The 20,603-nt window shown below is 52.3% G+C and overlaps 3 protein-coding genes across 4 annotated transcripts in view; 1 reads left to right on the top strand and 2 right to left on the bottom strand.

Moving 5' to 3' along the window:
• Positions 1–5,601: 5,601 nt before the first annotated feature.
• On the bottom strand, positions 5,602–12,177 carry Slc22a17 (solute carrier family 22 member 17). Of its 2 annotated transcripts, none has more exons than XM_052733218.1 (10): positions 11,938–12,177; positions 11,277–11,771; positions 11,081–11,184; positions 8,684–8,838; positions 7,822–7,987; positions 7,513–7,658; positions 7,279–7,384; positions 6,907–7,124; positions 6,514–6,625; positions 5,602–6,236 (listed from the first exon to the last, which is right to left on the bottom strand). In XM_052733218.1, the coding sequence occupies exons 2-10, from the start codon at positions 11,544–11,546 to the stop codon at positions 5,948–5,950; spliced, it is 1,566 nt and encodes a 521-aa protein (XP_052589178.1). In that variant the 5' UTR covers positions 11,547–11,771; positions 11,938–12,177; the 3' UTR covers positions 5,602–5,947. The 2 variants fall into 2 exon arrangements, with proteins under 2 accessions (XP_052589178.1, XP_052589179.1); XM_052733219.1 differs by having other exon boundaries at positions 11,277–11,768.
• Positions 11,691–20,603, top strand: part of Il25 (interleukin 25) — a 23,445-nt gene continuing 14,532 nt past the window's right edge. Inside the window, exon 1 of the mRNA XM_052733220.1 lies at positions 11,691–11,797. The gene's annotated coding sequence lies outside the window, so the exon portion shown is untranslated. The remainder of the gene's footprint in view (positions 11,798–20,603) is intronic.
• Efs (embryonal Fyn-associated substrate) overlaps positions 15,782–20,603 on the bottom strand; it is a 10,091-nt gene continuing 5,269 nt past the window's right edge. Inside the window, exons 2-6 of the mRNA XM_052733217.1 lie at positions 20,012–20,290; positions 19,623–19,763; positions 18,795–19,532; positions 18,416–18,505; positions 15,782–16,722 (exon numbers count right to left, since the gene is read on the bottom strand). Coding sequence (XP_052589177.1) covers positions 16,288–16,722; positions 18,416–18,505; positions 18,795–19,532; positions 19,623–19,763; positions 20,012–20,290 — 1,683 coding nt within the window. The 3' untranslated portion in view covers positions 15,782–16,287. The remainder of the gene's footprint in view (positions 16,723–18,415; positions 18,506–18,794; positions 19,533–19,622; positions 19,764–20,011; positions 20,291–20,603) is intronic.

Raw genomic sequence — 20,603 nt, 5'->3', positions numbered from 1 at the left:
TGGATTAAAGGTCTGCACCACTGGCGTCTGGGTATACTTCTTTCTAATACCAATCCAGTTAGAGTTCTTGAAATGCACTGGGTTGTCTTGGCTTGTCTTCTGTCGCTCACAGACCCTCAGTGTAGACTTTAAATTCACCAAGTTTGCTGGGCATAGTGCTCTATGGCTTTGATCCCAGCATTCAGGAGGCAAAGGCAGGTGGATCTCTGTGAGTTCAAGGCCAACCTGGTGTACATAGTGAGTTCCAGGACAACCAACCAGAGCTACGTGGAAAAAAAACAACAAAAACCCCACTATTTTTCCTCTCTAGGCTTATTGATAATCACTTATTCAAGTATTTATTGGGCATTTCTCAAGCATGGGTTCTTCCGTTAAGGATGTTACAGCTTGTTAAAGAAAAATAGTCATTCTGTAAAGGGACCTTACTAAAGAGTAGTGTCTGTCATACCTCTGTTTTGTATGCCACCAAAAACTTCTAAAAGGTCCCTAAGTTTTCATTAAAATTTGTTGTTACATTTATTCATTGTGTGGGGGCAGGGGGTCGTTCATGTGGTGGTCAGGACGACCTGCTGGAGCAGCTTCTCTCCTTGCACCATGTAGACTGTAGGGCTTGAGCTCAGGTACCACACTCCAGAGCAAGCACTTCCTAGACAAAACTGAGGAATCAACTGTTGTTGCTTATGTAATATGCTCCGTCTATGGAATTTGGTTCTAGCTGCTGGGTAGATGGGTGTGAACCACCGCATCTGACTTTAAAACTTAAAAGTTTTTAATTAATACATGTTATGGCTCTGATGGACAACTCTTGGAGACAGTCCTGTGGTAGCGTTACATAGGATGCAAGGATGAAATTCAGGTCGCCAGGCCTGCGTAGCAAGCACCTTCATCCTCTCAGCCATCCTGCTGGCTCTAGAAGTGTAATGTTTTTTTTTTTTTCTCTGTAGCTTTGGAGCCTGTAGACCAGGCTGGCCTCAAACTCAGAGATCTGCCCACCTCAGCCTCCTGAGTGCCGGATTGAAAGGGTGGGTTTCTTTTTCGTTGTTGTTATTTTATTTATTCATTTGTTTATTTGCATTGGTGCTTTGCCTGCATGTATGTCTATGTGAGGGTGTCACATCAAATCTTGGAGTTACAGACAGTTGTGAGCTGCCATGTGGGTGCTGGGAATTGAACCTGGGTCCTCTGGAAGAGTAGTCAGTGCTCTTAACCAATGAGCCATCTCTCCAGCTCCCTAAAAGGGTGTTTTTGTCAAGGAGCTTTTCCCGTCTTTCTTTAATAGAGTATAGCCCTACTATGGTCTGAATATTTGTAGCCCTAGATTTATATATTGAAATCTATTCCCCAGTGTGAGGATCTTTGGGAGCTGGGTAAGTCACATGGGCTCTGCTTTTATACAAATGATTAGTGCCGTTCTCCAAAAATACCACTGACTTTTCTTATGCTCTCCACCATGTAAGATGCGGTAAAATGTCTCTGATCTATATGCCAAACTAAGCGAAGCCACTCCATGCACTTTGTCGTATGATAGTCTGTTTTCCTTCTTTTATACCTGTCTGCATTTTCTATACAGATTGGAATTATTTGTCTTAAGAGTTTTTCGTCAGTTAAAGTGAACAAGATGAAGAACATGTATGTACTCCCTTTCAAACCTGAGGCCGAACCAGACATTGGTAGCTAGCTAATTGCTGTGAACATTGGTTGCATGGCGACCGGATGAGGTTGTCTTGAGAAGGCAGGACGTGTATTTCATGTCACTTCAAATAACGTTTTTTAAAAAGTGACGTATTACTTACTGTGTGCTGGGCGGCAGGGGTGGAGCACAGTGCTATGTGGAGATCAGAGGATTACCGTTAGAGTCCGTCCTTCTGTCCCACCTTGTGGGGCCTGGTGAAGAAACCTAGTCGCAAGCACTTTCACTGGCCCATTTCCTACTACTTAACATTAGAGATGTACCTCCATATTCTCTTGGTTTTCCTCTCAATAGTCCATTATGACTCTCAATTGTAAACCCTACTAAAACATTTACAAAGCCCAGATTTCAACCAGTACAAAAAGAATAGTCATTTCTCTTATTTGCCTGAAAACTATTTCCTTGAAATTCTTGGGGGTTCCTAATGAACTTAGTATTAGAGAAATAGCCTGGTGGTGACGCACACCTTTAATCCCAGTACTCAAGAGGCAGAGGCAGGTAGATTTCTGTGAGTTTGAGGCCAGCCTGGTCTACAGAGTGAGTTCCATCCAGGACAGCCAGGGCTAGCTACACAGAGAAACCCTGTCTCAAAAAACCAAAACCAAAATAAGTAAATTAATTAATTTAAATAGAGAAATACTTTTTCACATGGCACTTAAAATATTTCCTGTCTTGCGCTGGATATGGTGGCTCCCAGCACTTGGGAGGCTGAGGCAGGAAGATTACTGTGAGTTCAAAGCCATCCTGAATTACATAATTCCGGGCCAGTTAGGGCAAAGTGTTGAACCCTAACTCAAAACCACACCATTTCTGACCGTTGTGCAGGAAGAAGATTTTAGGCTCTTCCTTCTCAAGATCTGCCTGCTTCACTGGCCAGTTCATGTAACCTTCAATAAGTTGCCTCTCCAAGCTATAGTCTTGAAACAGCCTCAGAGACAGTCACTTTTTCCTTAGGGTGAGAATCCAGGTTGATGGTTGGAGACATTGGCGTCGGTTTTTTGGGCTACACACGCTGACCATCTCCCTAGACTAGAGATGGGTGACCACACCTCCCAGATGACGTGTACCTTTCTCTTGTTCACTTTTTTTCCTTTGTTTTTTTTGAGACAGGGTTTCTCTGTGTAGCTTTGGTGCCTATCCTGGATCTCGCTCTGTAGATAAGGCTGGCCTCGAACTCTCAGAGATCCGCCTAGCTCTGCCTCCCGAGTGCTGGGATTAAAGGCGTGCGCCACCACCGCCCGGCTCTCTTGTTCACTTTTATGTGCCTCCCATACAGGAGCTGTGGCAGCTTTCGGGTTGGTTTTCATCCTCAGTCTTTCTTTGGTTCTAAAGAATGAGGCTTTTCATTGAAATATCTCTTAGCCAGGACTTGGGGTAAAGGCCTGTGAATCCCAGCACTCAGAAAGCTGAGGCTGGAGGATTGTGACTTTGAGGTTAACCTGGGATACAAAAAGAGACCCTATCTTGAAAAATAAAAATTAGGGCTGGAGAGATGGCTCAGCAGTTAAGCAGTTTAGCAGTTAAGCAGTTAAGCAGCACTGGCTGTTCTTCCAGAGGTCCTGAGTTCAATTCCCAGCAACTACATGGTGGCTCCCAACCATCTGTAATGAGATCTGGCGCCCTCTTCTGGCATGTAGGCAGAACACGGTATACATAATAAACTTAAAAAAAAAAAAAAAAGGAAGACGCTCTACTCCAGTTCAAGCCGTAATTCAATCCCATTTCACACAAACTGAAAAGCAACACAGTCACTTGACTCCATGAACAAGAGTTGAGTAGAAGCAGCTGCCTAGCTTAGAACCCTGGCCCTGCCACTGAATGGCAAGCTCCGCAATCTCTCTTCAGTTCTCATCGTCCTGTTATGTGATGGAGCAGGAATAAAAATGGCCCCTTATTGAGGGACCGTGAAGACAACCAAGGGTACTCCAATGAGGTCTCCAGGAACACTGTTTGGGGCTTGGTAGCACTGATAGCGTGTGAGTGGTCTTAGACATGAATTGGCAAGGGGGAAGGAGAAGGGAATCCCAGTGTTGCCAAGAGCTAGATGATCGACCTCTTTTTTCTGGAAGAAGAATTTCCACTTTCCTAGGAAGTCTACTCTCAGAACTACGCCCAAGATAAAGCGCCCCCTCTCCAACCTCTAGGCATCTGCTTTGCCTGCTTTGCCTGTGCAATTGGCTGGAGTTAGGTGTACCAAGTAAGGAATCTACCTCTGAGGGCTTCTTGCCTGTGAAGGTAAGGCCTCACCTCCTTCTAGAAGCAGTCTTCTAGCCTGGGCTACATAGCAAGTTCAAGGCTAGCCTGGGCTATATAAAAGGATTCCATGTCAGGGGCTGGAGAGATGGCTCAGAGGTTAAGAGCACCGGCTGCTCCTCCAGAGGTCCTGAGTTCAATTCCCAGCACCCACATGGTGGCTCACAACCATCCGTAATGAGATCTGGTGCCCTCTTCTGGCCTGCAGGCATACATGCAGACAGAACACTGTATACATAATAAATAAACATTCCATGTCTAAAGCAAAGAAGCCCCTTGATGCTCCTAACCACAAACTTCCCTTCCTTCTTATATATTCCTAGTGTGGGGTCTTTGTTGTCGTGATTTTAGAGACAGTGCTTCACGTACCCCAGGCCAGCCTTGACCTCTGGATGTCACTGACAGTCCCTTGAGCTTTTGATCTCTTGCCTCCACCTGAGTGCTGAGATTATAGGCATACACTACATGCACAGATGACCAAGCCTCAGGTTCAGGGTAAAACACTCTCCCAACTGAGCTGCAGGATCCCACTGCTACTTCCCGGGGAGCCGGGACAGTGAGAGACTCTGCTCCTCACTGCCATGGGGAGTGTCCAAAGTTTAGTGGGGAAGCGGCCAGCGTAGTGATGGACCCTAGTTCGTTCTTCCTTTCTTTCCCGGTGTTTGGTTTTTTTTTTTTTTTTTAATGTGTCTGTGTGTGATTTTTTTGTTTTGTTTTTGTTTTGTTTTGATTTTTTTGGACAGGGTCCCACTCAGTAGCGCTGGCTGGCCTGGAACTATGTAGACCAGGGTGGCCTCCAACTCAGAGGTCCTCCTGCTTCTGCCTCCCAACAGCTGGGATTAAAGGCGTGTGCCACTGTGCCCAACAGAACTCTAGCTGTCTGAGCTCTAACAGGGTCCTACTGTCTGTGTAACTTTAGGAAGTTACCGAGTCCTTGAGCACTGGTTAAGAGTAATGCCATGGTAGACAGCCACTGTTCATTTCTAAACAATATCCAGTCCTGCCCTAACTGCTCGGTTTTCTTCTTCATGACCCCCAGTATTAGGGGTGGGGCAGAATGCTACTCGAGCTGGCCAATCACATGCTTGCTAGAGAGGGACTTGCACGAGGCTTCCCGGAAGGAATTCTAGTGGAGTTCATGCTTGCCTCTCCATCCTGTGAGCTCTCATTTTAGCCTGCTCCCCATCGGATAAATTCCCGTTGGAAGTCAATTTCAAGAGACTATCTTATCTTCATGCACATGCATGTGGGTGTAAGTATATACATGTGGGTGCTTTTGGGGGTCAGAAGACTGTGTTAGATTCCTGGAGCTGGAGTCAAAGGCAGCTGTGAGCAGACAGTTGTGGATGCTAGGAACCCAACTCTGGCCCTCTGGAAGGTCAGCAAGCACTCACAACCACTGGGCCATCTCTCTACCCCCTAAAGATAATTTTTACAGCTCCGCAAAACAAAGCCTTAACTGCTCCAAACAACCTTGCAGCTGTTGTAAGGATGAAGTGAGACCAAGTGTGTCAATCACCTAGCAGAGTCCCAGCAGGGCTGGCAGTGAGGGGTGGTCCCTGCCTATGCGCTGACACCTAGGGGCAGGGCAGTACCGGTTTGTGTCCCACTGAGAAGTCTTTCCCCAAGAGACAAAAGGATAACACGTGGGAGGGAAGTCCAGGCTATGATATGCTCATTTATTCCAAATGTCTTTTATTGAAACAGAATGAGAGAGCGAGGAAGAGCTGAGGTCTGGGAAGATGTCTTTGGGCACAGGATGGAGCCCAGACCTAGTGGTTAGAGTATGATGCTCCGCCCACCCCGTACTGATTGTTGCTGACAACATGAACGTAAAGCAGTGGGGAGGAGATGGGGTTGGGGACCGGCCCTCTGCTCAGACGGCTGGAGTGAGGTGCCTTTGAGCCTTCAGTGTGGGGTGGCCTTGCCTTCCTGTCTACCTTGCTATGGCCCTTGGTCACCTTCCTGTCCGGCCAGCCTCCCACCAGGGTGCTCAGAGGCTGTTTAGAGGGCAGGGTTGGGAGTGGCTAGCAGCGGGACATGGTCACAGCGGTTAGGTGGTGGCTGTCTCAGTAGGGAAGGCCGGCGACACAGTTCCCCATCCCGGAGTACCTCTGGCAGAAGCTTGCGCTTGGTCTCTGGCAGCAGCATAATGCTGAGGATGCAGAGGAGGGCACAGGCCGCCAGGACCACATGCTGCAGGAAGGCTCCATGGCCCATGTGGAGGCGCTGAGCTGGACAACTCAGACCCCCAAGAGCCCCAAGGGCCATGATGAGGCCCAGGCCACGGCCCCTGAGGAACATGGAGAAGGCGCTGAGCCTAGAGCTATGGGGCCCATCCCAGCTCCTGTCCAACAGCTTCTCTTTGTCACCCTTCATCCCTCTATCTCAGCCAAAGGCCTCAAGGTCTGGCTGGCCCTGCCCCTTCCCCTGGCAGCATCCCCCTCCCCCTGGCAGGATCCCCTTCCTCTGGCAGCACCCCTCCCTTCCCCTGGCAGCACCCACTTCCCCTGGCAGCACCCCCTTTCCCTGGCAGCACCCCCTTCCCCTGGCAGCACCCCCCCTCTCACCGGACAGTGGTTGGGATGACTTCTGAAGCAAGGAGGGTACTGAGGATGGCAGAAGCTTGGGAGGAGAAGAGTCCAAGGACAGAGAAAGTGGTGATGGCAGCATCATTCAGATCTGGGGGATGAAAAGGGATGATATGAACGGAGGTGGGGATCACACACCCAGCCTAGTCTCTGACATCCTCCTCCTGGCTCTCAAACCCCCTGGCCCACGCTGTCTGCGTCCTGGGCATTCAGTTATGGAATGGAGGAATAGATAAATCTGCACAGCTGGACAGTGGTCTGGGGAAGGTCTGAGTCTATGTTAGATGTAGAGGCCAAGCCTTCCTGAGACACCTCTGTTGGGGTTTCCTAGCTGTAGGATTCCCACAACGTGGAGAAGGAGAAGATACTCACAATCCCACAGGCCCAGCAGGACCAGGGAGGCAATGCCCGTGAGAGTCATTGAGAGAAGCAGGATACCCCGGCGGCCAAAGCGGTCCACGGTGACCCCCAGGAAGACGCAGGCCAGGGCCGCTGTGCCACTGGCCAGCAGAGAACACAAGTAGAAGTCTGACGGGCTCCCTCCTCCTCCCACAGGCTGGTAGCAGTGGCGAATGGCATGGGCGATGAAGCTACGCAACAGGTCCAAACAGAGAACAGCGTCTGAAGCCCTAGCCACAGCTTCCCACAGCCTCATCCTGGGCAGGGGTTCCAGAGGCTTTCCCCACCCAACCAGCCCCTATCCCAGCTACTGGCCTGGCCCTCAGCTCAGACAGCCAGGCTCACTTGGTGAAGCCCAGGATAAGCAGATTCTTCCAGATGTTCCGGTAGTTGAGGAGAGACGCGATGGAAAAGGTGGACGTGGCAGGGAGAGGGCAGGTATTCTCCAGTTCTTTAGGAAAGAAAGAGAGGAGCAATTAGAAACGGCTGAGACCCCAGGATCCCCCGCGCTGGAGTGGGAGGGGGGTGCAGCTACAGCCATGCAAAGGTCATCAGGTGTAGGGACCCCTTGCTTCTTACCCTGTAAGGCTTCCTGGGCCTCTTCTCCCAGCATCTGCCCATGGGGCCGGTTTCGCTCAGCCAGGATCCTCAGCACAGACTGAGCCTCCTCAATCTGCCGCTTCACGATCAGCCACCGTGCGGACTCCAGAAACAGACCGGGCCAGCTACGGGCAGGTGGTAGAGTACACGGTAAAGCCTTCTTTCTTTCTCTGGACCCAGGGATGGGACACTACCCCCTCTGAGGAACTGGGCAGTTGGCGGGGGCTAAGGACTAGGCTGGAGGTAAAGAGGGGAAGAGGCAGGCTACAGATGAAGGGTAATACTGACCCATAGAACAGGAAGAGGATGCAAGGGGCGGTGATCATTCGCTGCAGGAATCGCCAGTCCTTAGAGACAAGGGCCAGGCCCAGGAACAGGAAGTGCCCTCCCACCCCTACCAACTCCCCTGCCAGGGCCACCCGAAGCCTCTGGGTTGGGTCGCACAGCTCCAGGCCTGGAGACAGAGCAGGGATGAAGGGAGGAGAGGCCAGGGAATCAGGAGGTGTGAGAAGACAAGAGGAGAGAGGGAGGGATGGAGGAAAGGACAGAAAGCTAGGTCAGGCCCTCAGCAGAGGCTGCAGCCATCACCTCCCGCAGACCTCTGGGTTCAGGGAGGAGGAACCTTTACCCATCTATCTCTTCAAACCCAGCTGGGCTCCAGGATCGGAGCCGTGTGGGTGCTCAGCATCCCTAGTTTACAGGTCCTTTCACATTGTTCTATTTGACCTTCAGATCGACCTTTGTCCAAGGTCAAATAAGTTTCTCAGGATTTCATTTAGGGTAGGGTTTGAGACAAGGTCTCACAATGTAGCCCAGGCCACACTCGAACTCACAACCTTTCTGCTGCAGCCTCTCGGGTACTGGAATTACATGTATGCCACCATACGCGGCCAATATTTCACTTTTAAAATGGGGCTCTATTCTCTGACAGAAGGAGGGTCAGGTGAGGTCTTTAGAGATCACGGCATGTGGAAAGAAGGTGTGGGGAGAAGCGGGACCCTTGCCTGGGCTCTTTAAAAAGCCTGGGCAGAAAGACAGCTGGGATTCTGGACAGCTGAAATTTGGGACCTAGGGGCAGTGAAAATGGCCTGGAAAAACAGAAAGGTGCCGTGAGACCCAAGGCAGAGGTCTCTGGCAGGGTGCCACTTACGCATCAGGTAGACACCAAGGTCGACACCAGCTAGCAGGAAGCCCAGGAGGAATCGAAGAGCCATAATGCCTGTGGAGGAGCCTGCAGCAGCTCCTCCCACTCCACAGGGGCCCACAAGCCCCAAGGTCAGCAGCACGATTCCACGACGGCCAAACCTGGAAAGTAGGGAGGACTTCTGGCCACCCAGACTCCCGGATAGAGGAGGTACGGGGTGGGTCCTAGCTGCCTACTTCAATACTGGTGTGAGGGTGAGGTTCAGGGACCCAGAGTCATACTGGAGCCAGAAAGATGGCAGGGTGTGTGTGTGGTGGCGTACGCCTTTAATCCCAGCCCTTGGGAGGCAGAGGCAAGCGGATCTCTGTGATTTTGAGGCCAGCCCCAGGAGTTCCAGGACAGTCAAGACTACTACACAGACAGACCCTGTCTTAAATTGAAAGAAAAAAAAAGAAAGAAAGAAAAGATGGCAGAGGATCAGGATGGGGGCTATGTAACATGATGTCTGACTACTGGGCAATGGGGTGCAGCTACAGTTTTATGGGAAGGGGACAAATGACTCTTGGGGACAGGGCGATATATCAGTCAGAGATGAGGGCTTTAACCATGGATGTGAGATCAACCCTGAAGGCTGGAACCTTCATCCTTGTTGGCAGAGGTATTGGTCAGAGGTAATAAATAGATTTTGTCTTGTTCAGTCAGAGGTGAAGGAGGTCATCCATCTAAGAGGAGCTCCTGATCTGTGTGGTAACCACTGACCAACTGTACATGCAAAGAGTTGTTTATTCATTAGTGATGCTACAGCTGTTGTCCTCTGGGGATGAGACCACTGCTTCATAAAGCTGGGGCTTGGGCTTCATTACAGTAGGCAGTGGTATGGGCCATTGGTCAGGACATGGAGCTACTGATTCAGGGAACGGGTCTACTAATCCATGGGATCAGAATAATTATTTTTGGAGACTGGAGAATTGATCTCTAGCGATAGGACAATTGAGGGTCTTAGTGTAGTGTGTGTGTTGGGTGGGGTGCCAACAGTCCAAATAGATTAATCCATGAAAACAGATACTAAGGATAAGGAGATGAGCTACTGGTAACTGGTACTGGTCACTGACCCCAAGCAAGGATAGGGCTACTGATCTTTAGGAGCTGAGTTACTGACTGTTCAGAGATGAGGGATGGTCCATGGGAGATGAAGACAGGGTCAGTGGTCCTCGGTAGGAGGGAAGCATTGATACCTTAGAATAAGGCAATTAACATGATAGGTAAGGGCTATTTTTCATAAGGATGAGCTGACTTCATTAATGTGGCTCAGGCCTCTGACTTCAGACTAAATTATCCATCATTAGGAATGAGGCCATTATTCCATAGGAATATGGCTACTGGCATGTGGAAATCCAGCTATTGATGCTTGGAAGATATGCTACTACTCTGTGGGTGTAGGATCATTGGCTCACTGGTACATGTGATAATTAAGCAGGGAGGATGGCTATTGGTTTAAGGAAACTGATCATTAATGCCTTTGGACCATTAGTCACTTAGGCAGGGGTGTAGATCACAGGTTGGTGGTCAGTGGTCCTTGTTTTCAGAAGCAGAGAAGAGAGGGATTTGGATCTACCCAGAGTTCCTAGTTAGCCAGATGAACTGTTGCTCTTTGGAGATGACACCACTGATTCATGGAAATGTGGGTTTTGGTCCAAGATGATCTGAAAGCTCTGGCCAGCCATGAAGATAGGACTGTTGGTCTGTGAGGCTCTCTTGAGAGTCAGTGATCCACAGAGCAGAGGCACTGGGCGGCAGGCATGAAGTATGAGTTACCTCCGAGAGTTCCTTATGGAGATAGCTAGTAACCGTAGGGGATGGGCCACTGGTCAGAGATGGGGTCATCCCTTTGTAAAGCTGAATTATTGATCGATGGGAATGGGGCTGTTGATAGTTAGGAATTAACATTAAGCTTTAGGAACTTGGCCACTGAGATGAGCGAACAGTCTGGGTAGGCTATTAGCCAGTGGTGATGAATCTGTCAATCCATGAAGATGGAAAGAAAGGTGGCTGGGATGATAAGGGCAAAGGAGAGATGGAACATGAAATGTGGAGACGAGGTTTTGGTTGAGGAAGTGATGTTTAACTTTGGAGATGAGGCCATTGACTTATGGATATGGATCTCCTGGTCAGTGGGGATAGGGTAAGAGGTCACAAACATGAGGTCATTTCCTTGTGTGGAAGTGGGTATGGAAGGTGTATTTCTTGATGGGGGAATGAAACTGAAGCTGAGATAGGCTGTTAAACACAGGAGTCCAGAGGAGACTGTAGAATACAGTCAATGGAACCATCCTTGTCCTCTTGCAATCCCAGCTGCCAGCACCCCCTCCTTTCTATCAGCCCTGCCCCCACAAAAGTCCTCACCTGTCCGTGGGGTAACCGAGGAACAGGTAGCCGGAGGCAAAGCCCAAGATGAAGAGGATCTGCTCCAGGATCACCTGCCAGCCCAGGTCACACACCAGATCCCACTGGGGACACGAGAAGAGAGGTGCAGCCGCATCAGGCCGGGCCCTCGCTGCCCTGGTCCGCTCCCACTCCAGATCCCGCCCGGCTGCCTCACCTGACCGATGGCATTGGTGGTGAGCACTGGGAGCCCGTTATAGTCCCAGTCCTTGAGGCAGTGGTTGAAGTCCGGCGGGGCAAAGCCACTACACGACGGGTCGGTACTGGTGAGGACTCGGCTGGCGGCGCTGGCTGCTAGGGCCGCTCCGGCGGCGACGCTGACGCCGCTGGCGTTGGGGGGCTGCTCCCAGCCCGTAGCGTTGGGGGGCAAGGCGCCGTAGTGGCAGTGCAGCGGGGGCGCCAGCGTGAAGATGGGGTCTGAGGCCATGCCCAGCGCCACGAAGAGCACGGGCAGGCAGCAGAGGCCGAGCTGCAGCTGCTGGCCGCCACCCAGCGCCCCCACCTGGGCGAGCAGAGCCTCGAAGCTGAGGGGGCCCGGGGGCGCGGCCAGCGACAGGCTGCTGCCCAGCGCGTCGCCCTCCCCCTCCCTCCGGCGCTCCCGCTCACCCTGCAGCTGCTCGGGGGGCACCGCATCTCCGAGGCTCCCGACCTGCTGCGGCGAGGGGTGGGGGAGAGAAGGTGAGGCGGGGGAGGCCGTGGGCACGCGGGGGGGATGAGGGGGGGAAGCGGGCGGGGAGGCGGGGCGCACGGCGCGGGCGGGGAGAGGTCGGCAGAGCCCCCCCCCCCCCCCCCCCCGCGCCCCGGGCGCAGACACTTACTCCATTGGCGTTGGGGGAGATCTCCACGGTGCTGTCGATTTTGCTGCCGCCCCCGCCATTGGGCTCGGGGGTCCCGGTGGCCACTCGGGGAGCCAGCTTGGCGACCGCAGGGGCCCAGGGGGGCCGCGCCGAAAGGATGAACTGTTGTCTGGCCCGGCTGCGAGCGGAGGGCTGGCTGGGACGCAGAGGGCCAGGAGACCCCGCTCTGCAGCTCTGCAGCCGCGGGCGCCTCCTCCGTCTCTACTGTCTCTGCGCTGCTTTCCCCTCCCCTTCCTCCAGACTCTCCTCCCCTTCCCACGTCAGCAGAACCTGGGTCCAGACTGTTCGTCAGAGATGAAGGGGGGCCAGGGCCCGCGTGGAAGTAGGGGTCGGGGTCTCCGTTGTTTGTTCCTTGGGGCTGCAGGCCATTGCGGTTAAAAAAGAAAAAAAAAAAAAGAAAAAGGGAGGTGAAGGACGGGAGATAGCTGGGGCGAACGCCGCGGTTCCTCCTCATTCTCCTTCACTCAGTCATCCACCCTCCACCCCTCCACATTCATTTTATCGATACAATTTATTAAGTGCCTACTGTATCTCAGGCCGTCCGTGAGGTCTGAAGGGTTAAAGGATGGACAAGATACCCTTAGAGATGGTTTCTAGGGGAGGCAGATATGTAATTCCGTAATTGCAGGATGGTTTATGCAGATGGAGGAATTGGTTGGCACCGTGCGTGCGTCGCTCTCTAGCTTCAGTGCTCTGCTGGGGGACAGGTCTCTGGGTTTCCACACATCCAACTTGATTGACTCACCATTTTCCAGCAACATTTGGCACTGTTGACCACCTCATCTTCTAAACTTCCTCCTTTGATTGCCAAGTCTCACCTTCTCCTGGCTTGTTTTCTCCACAGCAGTCACATGCTCCTCCTCCTCCTCCTCTTCTTCAGCATCACTTAGAGCTTCTGCCACCTTCTCATCTCACACCGTTGCCTCGGTGCTATGTGCATAGACCCCATCGACCCAGACAATACACACCTGTTTCCGATTTCCACCTCTTCTCAGAGTCCTGGGTCAGTGAAGCAACCTCTTGGTAACCCACATAACCTTGAATGTCTCTCTCTTCGGGTCCTCAAGAGAGGAATCATGAGACGCCCTCCCCCATAATCTGGGTATCTTGAGATGCTTCCCTCTTTGAGGAAATGGCACCCTCAACATGCACCTATGGTCAGATGTTCGCTGTTTGCCCTTGGAATGCCTTCTTCACCTCATGACGTCCCTCACAAGATTCTACCTATGTTACTTCCTCTATAGTTCTCTCGCGCAGGTGGACTGTTGTACTTAGTTACCAACCGGTGTTATGAGCCCACTTCGTTTCTCCCCATCTGTTACTTGAGATTTTAATTTTTTTTTGGTTTTTCAAGACAGGGTTTCTCTGTGTAGCTTTGCGCCTTTCCTGGAACTCACTCTGAAGCCCAGGCTGGCCTCGAACTCACAGAGATCCGCCCGCCTCCCGAGTGCTGGGATTAAAGGCGTGCGCCACCGCCGCCCGGCTAAATTTTTTTTTTTTTATTAGTGTATAAGTGGTGCTGTGTCTGGGTAGGTGTGCACGCCACGCTGTGTATGTTATAGGTCAGAGGATAACTTTAGAGGTCTTCCATCTTTTCATGGATTCTGGAGAAGGGTGACTGCCAAGTTTGCATTCCGAACCACCTTGCCAGGCCCCCAAATGGAGGTCTGACTGTGTCTCCAGCTCAACTGCCTTCAATGACTTCTCTCACCAAGGAAAACATTTCCAGACAATGCACACCTGGGCCTACATGCCTTGTCATGTGCCCTCAGTAGCCACATTCCACTTCTCTCCCCGCCCCCCCTCCCCAACTCCGCATTTCAACCACCCGGCTGGCTCTCTTTCCGTTTTTTCCAGCATCACAGGGCTTTTGCACAAGCTGGTTCCTATGCTCAAGGGCTTCTTCAACATCCCCTCATCCTTTGGCTGTCAGGTGAAGCATCTTTGCCTCCAAGAAACCTCTCCTGAGCCACACACTTGGTATGCAAAGTGTGGCTGAAGGATTCACAGCATCTGTACCGCTTGGGAGACTGCTAAAAATGCACAATCTTGGCATTATCTAGACCCTTGAACTGTAATTTTCAACTGGATAACCAGGCATGCAGATATTAAAATTAGGCATGTATTCCTCAAACAGATGTCACCCTCAACCACAGAAGTCCAGAAAGGAGTACCAAGTCTCAGTAAAGAAATCTTATGCTATTGTTTTTCTCCCGAGCCACACTGGAAGAAGTCTAGGCCACCGAATCATTCCTTCATTACTTCCTCTGCTCAGAAAGTTTCCAAATACAGGCAACTCTTCTCCGACGTAAGTACCCTCAGACCATCTCCCCTTAGTGTCTCTCAGAATTACTTACTGTGCTTCTTATGGCCCAAATTCACCGGGGCTATTTGGGCTCCAATCCTCTATCTTGAAACAATAATTCCTTAATATTTTTTTAAAGACATGGTCTCACTATGTAGACCAGGTACAGAAATCCACCTACTTCTGCTTCCTAAGTGCTAGGAGTAAAGATGTTTGGTAGCCCAGCTTAATAATTCTTTAATTTTATGCATTTTTTTTTGTTTTCCAAAATCCTGTAAGACCCTCATACTAAAGCTAAAGGCAGGACTCGAGAGAGGGGTGATTTACCCACAGACACACAAGTACATGACACAGCTAAGACTTGAACTCATGACACATCTAAGATTTGAACTGAAGACGACCCCTTTTCCAAGTTCAGGGTCCTTTCTGGAAAGCGTAACTGGGAGATGGGGATGGCCTTCAGTGTATGGGGTGACTTTGTCGGCTCCCGTATCTGACAATGTTTCCCTTCAGGCGGGATGAGAAAGGTGCTCAAAACCGAAGCAGCAGATGCACAGGGGTGCTCAGATCCAAAGAGTCTGACTGAAACGTGAGGTGCCCTGACACAGTCACCGAGCCAGGTTCCTGGGAAACCACAGCCGAGGCGACGATGGCTGCCTTCTCTTGTGGTTAATGGCTGGAGTGAATGTCATTTAAGCCATGGGCTCTAATCGCATCACAGTCCTTCTAACCTCCTGCTTTCTAACCTCCTGCATTCATCTGCGGTCTCAGCTACTCTAAGCGATGGACCCGAGTAAAGCGGAAGGGATGGACTCTCCGGAAGTCACCTAAGGACGCCAATCAGCCACCAGCAGCCTTCCGGTTGATTAGCGTTGGCCTGTGGTGGGAAACTGAGGCTACCTTTCTAGTTGGGGTGCTCTTGAAAGAGGGACCTTTTGAGGCTGTTGTGGCCAAATTCTCCGCATCTGCACCTCTTCAATGACATCACGTGACAACGAAGTCTGGAGGCACTAGCCACAGACCCTATTTGGTTCTTCCATTCTGTGTCAGCTCAGCAATCACCTCCCAGCCTTCCTGGTCAGGATCTCCCTCCCCAATCGCCCCATTCACCTAGTCTCTCTTTATCACCCATTTATTTCCATCACCAACAACTCATTTGAGACAGGGTCTCATAATGTAGACCAGGCTGGCCTCTAACTCAGATCCACCGGCTTCTGCCTCCCAAGTGCTGGGATTTAAGGTATGCATCCTGACATCTGGCTTTTTGTTTGTTTTTCCTTAACGCACTCACAGTAATTGACTTGATGTCTACCCCAGTTTTGCTGGAAGAGTACATTCACTGTGTACCTGTAGAACTTTGTCTGGCCCATTGCAGGAGCTGAGGACTAGTCTACCGAATAGATTTTGAAGGAGCAAAATTATCCCTCATCCTGTGTGTCCCACAGGAATGGTGAGGGGTGCAGGTCTTCCCCCTCCGGCTCTCAAGAAGCAGAGTCGGGGAACCAGATGGAGGGTTTATTGAGGTACATGCCATGCCCATAGCCAGCTTGCCTGACCTGTGAGGGGACGAGCCCTCCAATGTTCCCCAGACTATTACATTCTGGGCAACTACTGCCCTGGCCCACTCTCAGAAGAGAGTGAGGTGCTGGTCATCTTCAGCCAAGAAACGGGAGAGGGGCTCTGTGTGGCTCCAAGTCTCAGCGACCTGACTTTCCGTGTTCCAAACCCCCCAAAAGGCAGAAGGCAGTACAGCAACCTCTACCCCAGGCTGACGAGGACAAAGCGAGAAATATTAAATATAAATAATTTATACAAAATGGCTCATACAAAAAGCAGTAGGTATGGGGAGGGGGGGCGGGAAGAGATGCCTTGGCGAGTGGCTGAGATGACCCAGAGATGAAAAGGGGAAGGACCCTCTCCTTCCCTCAAGCAGAGTCCTCTAGCCACCGTCAACATGGAGCAGGGCTCTGGCAGGCAGGGGAAGCTAAGGCTGCACCAAGGGGCGCTCAGGGGAGCAGGCCAGCGAGCAGGGTGGTGAAGCGCAGGGCCTGCCCCGCGAGCTCCGCTACGCATCGCGCCATCTCTTGGACTGCAGTACCGGACGGGTAGCCCAAGGCGGCCCCCTTGACAGCAAGCACAGTGGCCCGCAAAGTCTGGCCGAGCCTTGAGCCTGCAGCCCCAACCTGTGCTCGGAGAGATGCGGAGGCTGCCAGCCGGCCGAGGGTGTCCCCAACGAACACCAGGCGGTGAGCGGCCACCACCACTCGCTTGCCGTGGGGCACGAAGAGGCACGGCGGCTGGTTAGCCTGGGTACTGGACATGAGGGCTGCCACGGCGGCCTGCAGGGCCGAGTAGTGGCTCTGGCATTGCCCTGCGTAGAAATGCAGAAGCTGTAGGTCTCCAGTGGACAGGACCAGCGGCTCCTCGGGGGACGGGACTTCCTGTGGAGCAAGAGGAGGGTCAGTGAGGACAGGGTCGGCAAGGCCGCGTCCACTCTTGCTTGTCTCCCTCATCCCCTCTGCTCCCTGTTGAGTGCGATCCCTTCAGCTCTTTCTCACCCTCAGAGAACTGAGATTCTCAGGGACCAGAGTTGACAGAGAGGTCTGGATTCAAACAGGCAACTTCAGAGAAGTCGCTGAACTTCCTTGGTTCTCTGTCTCAGGAGCCTAGAGCTGGGGATGGGGCTCTTTGTCCTAGACTTGCCCAGTCTGGGTAAGGCCTGGACTTGACTCCCAGTATCTCCAGAACAAACAGATGCAAGCAAAGCCAGCCAGAGAGTGGAGCTCTATACTGTCCAACGTAAACGACACAAGCCATGTTTTTAGCAGCCACATTAAAAAAAGTAAAAATGTTATCTACGTCCAAATGTTTAAAAAGTCAGAGCATCCAAATGTGATCAACTGACTTATGTTCATACCAGCTCTGCAAAATCAAGTCTGAGCTGAGCATAGTCGCTCACACCTGTACCTCCAGTACTTGGGGCCCTGGGACAGGAGGCTCACTGTGAGTTCAAAGTCAGTCACGGCTATATTAAAAAAAGAACCCGGATATGTTTTTTTTTTTTGTTTTTTGTTTTTTGTTTTTGTTTTGGTTTTTTTTGAGACAGGGTTTCTCTGTGTAGTTTTGGTGCCTGTCCAGGATCTCCCCTCTGTAGCCCAGGCTGGCCTCGAACTCACAGAGATCAGCCTGACTCTGCCTCCCGAGTGCTGGGATTAAAGGCGTGCGGTACCACCGCTGGGCTGTATTTTAGTTTTTAAACATTTATTTAGTGTGAGTGACTGTGCATGTGTGCTGCAAACATGCCATAGCATGTATGTGGAGGTCAAAAGACAACTTATGGGAGCCAGTTCTTCCACCATGTGGGTCCTAAGGGTCCAGGTCAGGGCGTTAGGCTTGGAGCAAACGCCTTTATCCACCAAACCACCGCACCAGCCTCTGATATACACCCCACTTGAGTTCAAACTAGCCACATTCCAAGCGCTCAGAAGCCACACGAGGTTAACTATTAGATGGTCTAGCCTGGATCTCAGGATACAGTGAACACCAACTGAGACAAAATGTTGAACTGGCTTATCACAGTGTACTGCATGCGGTGTAAGTACCGCATGAGCATTACCTGTGACCGTGATGGCACATGCAGCCTTCCTAGCACAGGATCTGGGACTCGGGAAATACCTGATGAACGGGGGCTACTGTTCGGCCTCCTGGCCTTGGCTAAACTCAGGTATAAATGGGGCTGAGGAAACTGCCTCCCTTTCAAGGCCCAGAAGGATAAAGCAATTGCTACAGAACCCCAGGTTACTCAGTGGTGGAGCGCAGCTTAGTTTCTTAGGAACCCAGGAATTCACTGCTGGAGAGAAGGCACCTGGCCAGCTCTGATCCATCGCCCAGAAATTCTTTCTGCTCTCCTAGCTACCTGACTTCTTTCCAGCACATTCTCCCTCTTTTCCTAAATTCCCACTGAACTCTGCCATGTTCCAGCACCTTCTATTGACTAACTCCTCTTTGCTCTGTCCTCGCTTCCCATCTCAGGCCCGCCCCACCCTATCTCAGGGACCGTTTGGTCAGGAATATTTATTTATCTACTCCCTTCGGCTCCAGTCCGTCTTGTCTAGCACACCCCTCCAGGTTTACCTGCTGTTCCGGCAGCCCCCTCTCCAGCAATTCGGGATCCGCTGGGAAAGCTTTATCCAGGGGTCTAGAACTCTGAGCTTTATCCACACCCTGCAGAGGGATCCCGTGTCAGTGGTAGGGAAAGGGGGCAGACTGCAGGCCTCCATGGCCTCTGGGCCCCTCCCTCCTCCCCTCCTTCAGGAAAGTATTCCTGGCATCAAAGTTTGAAGTCCTAGCACTGCCCAGGACAGCTGTTTAGCTTTGTGCTGGGATTAGGGTTGGATGTGGCACTCGCTCAAGTGGTGTGGACGAGTGCTGGAGTCCCAGGCTGGAGGGCAGAAGGCCAGAGGGGAGGAAAGAGCTCGGGAGACCCTCCTGGCGGGGCTGCCCAGGGTCTCACCTTGAGGTGCACGTAGTCATATTCCTCAGCCATCGGGATGCCTTCATACTCGTTGTGAGGGCCTGCTGGATCATCGTCTGCCTCCCTGCACTCTGGATCTCCCTCAGGTTTGAGGCCCCCATAACCAGGCAGGCAGGGTGGGGGAGGGGGTAGAGGCCTGTCCTGGATACTGCCCTTTCGGCCTGGGGCAGGAGAGGGAGCTGGGGAAGGGGCGGGAGCCTCAGAGACAGGCAGGGCAGGCAGAGGGCGGCGGGACAGGCTCTCGGTGGAGGGCAGCCTGGGCCTGTGCTGGGGCGGAGGACTTTTGGTCAGAAGCTGGGCCACAGTGTCCAGGTCAGTGGAGGAAGACGCTCCTGGAGAGGGTGACTCTGGAGACGGTGACTCGGGCCCCAGCAGCGGCACATCATAGATGCCTTCATCTGTGTCCCTGCTCTCCCCATTTGCCAGTAGTTCCTCGGGGGCTTCATACAGGTTGAGGAGAGCTGAGGCCCGTTTCAGGTTTGAAGGGGCAGCGTAGAGGGGAGGCCCTGGTTCCCGGCCCCCTTCCCACTCCAGATCTGGCTCCAGATCTGGCTCCAGCTCGGCAGATGGCTTCAAGGCTAGAGGCACGTCGTAGGGAGCTTCATCCTCTCCAGGGGTCTTTGGGACAACTGGAGCCAGAGGACAGGAAAAGGAAGCTGGGGAGTCATACGGACAGTTGGAGGGAGCCCGGAGGATGTTGGGAGGCACATCATAGACCTGGAGGGAGGGATCAGTGTTAGCCTTCAGCTCAGCAGTAGACCACCCCTGAGAATTCTGGCCCTCATCCAACATACACAGAGCTCACACCTCTAACACATCTCTGGGGGCAGTCAGCTGTGTCCCATTGACTCTGGGGACCTTGTAGATGGACTCGGGAGAGGGTGAGCAGGATCGAGCTGGAGGTCCCGAGGCAGGGCAGGGTCGAGCTGGTGGTGGTACCACATACACCTAAGGGATGAAGAGTATGTCAGGAGTGGAAGTCGTTGGTTGACACAGGTGCGTGACTTCAGGAACTTACAGACACTGTATCCTCCTCCTCCCTCCACACTCCCTGTGCTGAGCTTGGAAGCAGGCGGCAGTGAGACGTCAGCCAGCAAAACGACTCAGTCAGGATCTCCCCGACACCTATCCCCAGGCCCTGGAGTGGGCCAAGAATGCCAGGCAGGCCTGGGACGAGGAGAGGCCCCAGTTCTTACCTCCTGTTCCTCACTGCCACGCTCTGGGGTGGGACATGATGAGCCAGGCTGGGTGAGAGGCGCTGGGGAGAGGCTAGGCTTGGGTGCCGGGCCAGCAGGCAGGAGCTTGACTCTGTTTGCAGGCACAATACCCTGCTGGCCACGCAGGGAGCAAAGGCACCAGCCGTCCAGTCCACCAGCACCCTCCCTCTGGAGTACCCGTAGAACATCCCCTCGGCGGAAGGACAGCTCCTGAGGGGACTCAGCAGTGTTGTCGTAGAGGGCCCTGGCAAGCTGGGCCTGGTAGGGGAGGTTAGGAGAGGAGAGTTCTCACACACAGACACGAGGGCACGTAGAGACTAGACCAGCCTCCCATTCCATTCAAGCTTAAAAAAAAATATACCATATCGCTGTTCCCGATTAGGCTCTGCCTGGCCACCGTCATGGAGGGCACACTCCTCTTCCTTCTCGGTCTCTGACCTAGCTCTTTTCTATCTTGGTGCCTTTGCACTTATATTTTCCCTACTCCAAGTACTCTTTCCTGACTCCATCTGACTGATCCTTTGTCATCCTTCAGCTCTGAGAAAATGTCTCCTCAAGGGAGGCCTTTTTA

Source organism: Peromyscus californicus, unplaced genomic scaffold (genome assembly GCF_007827085.1).
Source record: "Peromyscus californicus insignis strain IS unplaced genomic scaffold, ASM782708v3 Scaffold_12__1_contigs__length_115047231, whole genome shotgun sequence".
Classification (NCBI taxonomy): Eukaryota; Metazoa; Chordata; class Mammalia; order Rodentia; family Cricetidae; genus Peromyscus; species Peromyscus californicus.
The sequence above is the reverse complement of the archived record's forward strand: the minus strand, read 5'-3'. Positions and strand labels throughout refer to the sequence as shown.